The 4,333-nt window shown below is 48.4% G+C and overlaps 1 protein-coding gene across 1 annotated transcript; it reads right to left on the reverse strand.

Moving 5' to 3' along the window:
- Nucleotides 1-2,252: 2,252 nt before the first annotated feature.
- Nucleotides 2,253-3,212, reverse strand: OR13C7 (olfactory receptor family 13 subfamily C member 7). Its single transcript, NM_001391306.1, has one exon. It carries the CDS (start codon nt 3,210-3,212, stop codon nt 2,253-2,255), a length of 960 nt encoding a protein of 319 aa, NP_001378235.1.
- Nucleotides 3,213-4,333: the final 1,121 nt, after the last annotated feature.

Consider the following 4,333-nt stretch of genomic DNA (forward strand, 5'->3'; position numbering starts at 1 on the left):
CTCCCAGGTGAAGTGCCTTCAGCCGTGAGTAGACTCATCCACTTACCACAGGCTGCCAAACAAATCCCATTATTTTCTCTGAGTTCCCTGGCAAGAAAAAGATTGGGAAACACTGAACTAGGGAGGTGGACAGGGTGGGAGGTGGCAGGCCAATTTCATAGAAATTATCTACAATAGAAAGCAAAGTTCAAGGTTATAACCACGGTAAGTACAGGAGCTGGAATCCAACCACGATCTGGTTCCAAAGCTTCTGTTGCTAACACTGCACTATGCTGCCTCACCCGACAATTCTCCATGATTCTTGCTAAGTATTGCCAGTGCCCAGAGAACCCTCTGAAAAGAGAATACATGTGTTACTTGAGCGTTGGAGTTTGCATGGTGTTACAGTTTGGGTTTGCTGGGAAGCGGAGTCTGAGATGGGGGTGCAGGAGGTTTATTAGGAAGTGCTCTTGGGATCTACACTGATGGAGGGGAGGATAAGGAAGTGGGATTGGGCAGAGGGGGAAATTGGGCTGTGATTCAGTCTCAACAAAGGCCTGTCAGCCCCATGGGGAACTCTGGCCCTGGGACGGCCCTTCAGAGCTGTCCTGAGTTGTGGCAAGACATTTATGTCCCTCCATCAATCAGTCATTGGATCTGGGGTGTCCCAAAGAAGTGGGCATGACCTTGGGTGAGTCAGCTGTCTTCAGCTCAGAGCCCTCTTTAGCTAACTCCCGAAGACGTCTGACAGCTGGACGCCGTCTGCCAGTAGCACCTTCAGCAGCTGGAGGAACACGTCCTTCAGTCCTACAGAAGGATCTGGGAGGGGAACCAGGCACAGTCCTCTAAGTCAAAACTAGTAAAATGAAGTATGTGTAAGAGAAATTTTGTTCTGCAAGTATGTTTCATTTTTAAGTCAATTCTTAACTTACAAATGGTTGGAATTTATCCCAAGTTGATGCCGTCCTCTCTATAGTGAGATAAGAGGGTGTAGATGGGCTCTGTGCTCAACAGGAAAAGGTGAATTCACACCAGCGTGGGACAGATAATACCAGGTTTGGAAAAGTGAAACAGGAACACGTCCCTGGGCTCCTACAGCCCGAGAGACTGTTGAAGGGGCCACACAAGCAGTGAGCGGTGTGCACGTTTCTGCCCAGTATGGGCAGGAGAGCACCTGCAGGGCTGAAGAGAGTGGCAGGCCACGTCCCAGACAGGAGGAGCCCGGGATACCTGAGCAAGGAGTGTTTGTCTCCATCAGAAAGTTTTGATTCTCAGGAAAAAATGGACATCTAATTGCCTCAAGGAAAAAGAGACATTCGAAGTTCTCTCCCTCGCAATATCTTTGCTCCCTTTTGTGTTTCTACTGCCTGAGAACCTCACACGTTTTACTTCTGGGCCTCTTGTCAGGTGCACAGTGAACTGGCTCCGCCTTTCACTTTTATCATCCAGGTCTCCTCAGTCAGCCACCTTGCTCCAACTTCCGCTGGTCACGTCTCACCATCCTGACTCCAGCCTCCCTCGGCTTGCTGTGGTAGCCCCGCTCTGCTTTCCCCCTACAGGTCCATCCTTTAACTCCCCAGACTGTAGGGCCAGACTGTGAACTTAAACAAGACTTACTGAGGGAAGAAAAATGAAACTCTGAGTGCTCCCAGGCTGAGATCCCCCACACATGTGTTGCAGGATCTGACCCACTTGCCCTCAAAGGAAATGCCTTACGTGAAATCTACCTGGTCCCAACTCCTCTGAGTCTCAGGGAAAGGAAGAATGCCAGCTGCATTCTCATCTCCAATCTCAGCCCTGCCTCCAAGAAAAATAAAATTTGAAGATGTGCGATTTCATCTACAATAAAGACAATTTTTTATACTGTTGTGTCATGACGTTTTGCCCCATATTGTCTTCAGTGCTTCCTTTCCAGAGCAGGATCTTGGACCTTTACATAACACAAAGTTACGCAAAGCTATTTTTCCCAAAACAAAGGAACAACTTTCTCACAAAAGTGAATTCAGATTTGCACACTAGAGAATCAGAAAAATCACTACTTGTTTTTTAACCAGCATTACACTTCTCTCAAGTCACACTCCCGTCAGGTTTTAGGTTTCATCATTTTTAACACTTGGGTCCAGTAACAGCCAAAGTTCTCCATTACATGTGTAAGCTGATTTTCTGGCAATCATTCTTCAGGTGTATCTTCTTTGCGGGACACATTCTTCTGAGATTTGTGGGTGAGAGCAGCCAAGAGGCACAGAACTACGGGGACATCTGTCCTCCAAACATCACTGGGTGAAGCGTTTCTGACTTACCAGGTTCCTCACAGCAGCCTTCACGTCCTTGTTCCTCAGGCTGTAGATGATGGGGTTGAGCATGGGGGTCACCACCCCGTAGAAGAGGGAAATGAGCTTGTCTGAAAGGTCCTGTTCGTCTGCCCCCAGCGGGTCTTTGGACTTGGGCTTCCCATACATGAAGAGGATGGTCCCGTAGAAGACGACCACGATCGTGAGGTGGGCAGAGCAGGTGGAGAAGGCCTTTTTCCTCCCCTCAGCTGAGGGGATCTGCAGGATGGTAGCAATGATGAACACGTAAGAGACAAAAATGAACAGGACTGGGATTGCAAGGAAGATCACATTTGTCACTCCCATACTGATCACATTGATGGAGATGTCAGCACAGGCCAACCTCAGGACGGCCAGGATCTCACAGGTGAAGTGGTTGATGACATTGTTTCCACAGAAGGGCAGCTTCATTGCAAGGGATGTTTGAACCATGGAAGCAGCACTTCCAGCTGCCCAGGAGCTGGCAGCCATGGGCACGTAGGCAGCCTTGCTCATGACCACGGGGTATCTAAGGGGGTTGCAAATGGCCACATAGCGATCCAATGCCATCATGCCCAGGAGCACACACTCTGTGGCTCCCATGGCAAAGGAGAGGAACATCTGCATGGCACAGGCTGAGAAGGAGATGGTCTTCCCAGGGGTCAGGAAGCTGTTGAGAATGAGGGGGACTGAGGAGGTCGTGTAGCAGATGTCCAGGAAGGAGAGATTCCCCAGGAAGAAGTACATGGGTGTGTGCAAGTGAGAGACAGACACAGTTACCAGGATGAGGACCCCATTGCCCAGCAGGCTCACCAGGTACATTGACAGGATGAGCACAAAGAACGTTTTCTCCAGCTTTGGGTGGGCCGAGAGGCCCAGGAGAATAAACTCTGTCACGGAGGCAGTCTGGTTGGCACTTTCCATGTTGTGTCTCCTCTTTCAACTGAAGAAAATACTCAGAGATCCAAACTCAACATTCTTTGCCTCGCGTAGGTCTAGGGCATTTGGTCTGGAGTTCCAGTCAGGCTGAGGGGTTTGCAAACAGTTCTGAAAGTCCACAGTCTCTATTTCTTTCCAGGAAAAAGGAGCAAGAAAATCAGAAATTACTTTAGGGCCATAGCACTTCAAATTTACAATGTTTAAAATGGTGATTCTGACAATTTAATGCATTTGATCAGAGACAAGACACAAAACACATCCATCTTAGTGGTTCTGTGTCCCAGAGGGCAGTTCATCTCATTAAACTTTGATCAGAAAAGTGACTTGCAGTTTGCTCCATGTCCTCCCTCTTTGAGCCAGGTACTAGTGAAATGATTAGTTGTGAATGCTCACTTTATTTCTTCTCTCCAGAGCATTGTCACAGCAAGAATATTCTTGTTGTTTCTAAGATCTCCTTTCTCATGGGCAACACCAACTCCAGGGCTTTCCATCCATCTGTCTGTCCATCCGTCCATCTGTCCATTCATCCATCCATTATCCATCCATCCGTCCATCCATCCATCCATCCATCCATCCATCCATGTCTGAACATCTATCCACCAAACACTCGTTGATCACCCAGTACGTGGGTGTGACAATTCCTCTCAGGAACAGGGGTGACTCACAGCCCAGGCTTAAGTGGGTTCACAACCTGGCAGGGAGGGGAAATAGAAGGTTCAGGAGAGGCCAGAGCATCCAAAACAGGACTCAGGGTATTGGTGGGAACAGGGGTCAAGGGAGGTTCCTTTGGTGATACAGAATCCAGCTGTACATTTATGGACAAAAGGAGACTGGACATGGAGAGAGGCAAGGGAAAGCAGGGAGGTCTCCAAGATAACTTCATGCTCTGGAAATGCTCATCTGTCCCAATAGTTTGAATCTGATGTTCCGTGAAGATAGAGGACTGGCTCCAAAAACCCGCAGCGGATCACAGCTTCTGGAAATCTAATTATCTTAGGTAACTAATGCAGTGATTTTTTTTCTTATCATACTACTGGGTCACCTTTCCTCCGGGTGAGTGTCCACACAGGAGTCAGTGGACATTAACAGTCTTCGAGCCTTTTGGC

This window comes from Equus caballus, chromosome 25 (assembly GCF_041296265.1).
Source record: "Equus caballus isolate H_3958 breed thoroughbred chromosome 25, TB-T2T, whole genome shotgun sequence".
Lineage (NCBI taxonomy): Eukaryota > Metazoa > Chordata > Mammalia > Perissodactyla > Equidae > Equus > Equus caballus.

What these genes read in the sequence shown, in the direction of transcription:
- OR13C7 (NM_001391306.1), bottom strand. Translation starts at nt 3,212, where the DNA reads ATGGAAAGTGCCAACCAGACTGCCTCCGTGACAGAGTTTATTCTCCTG.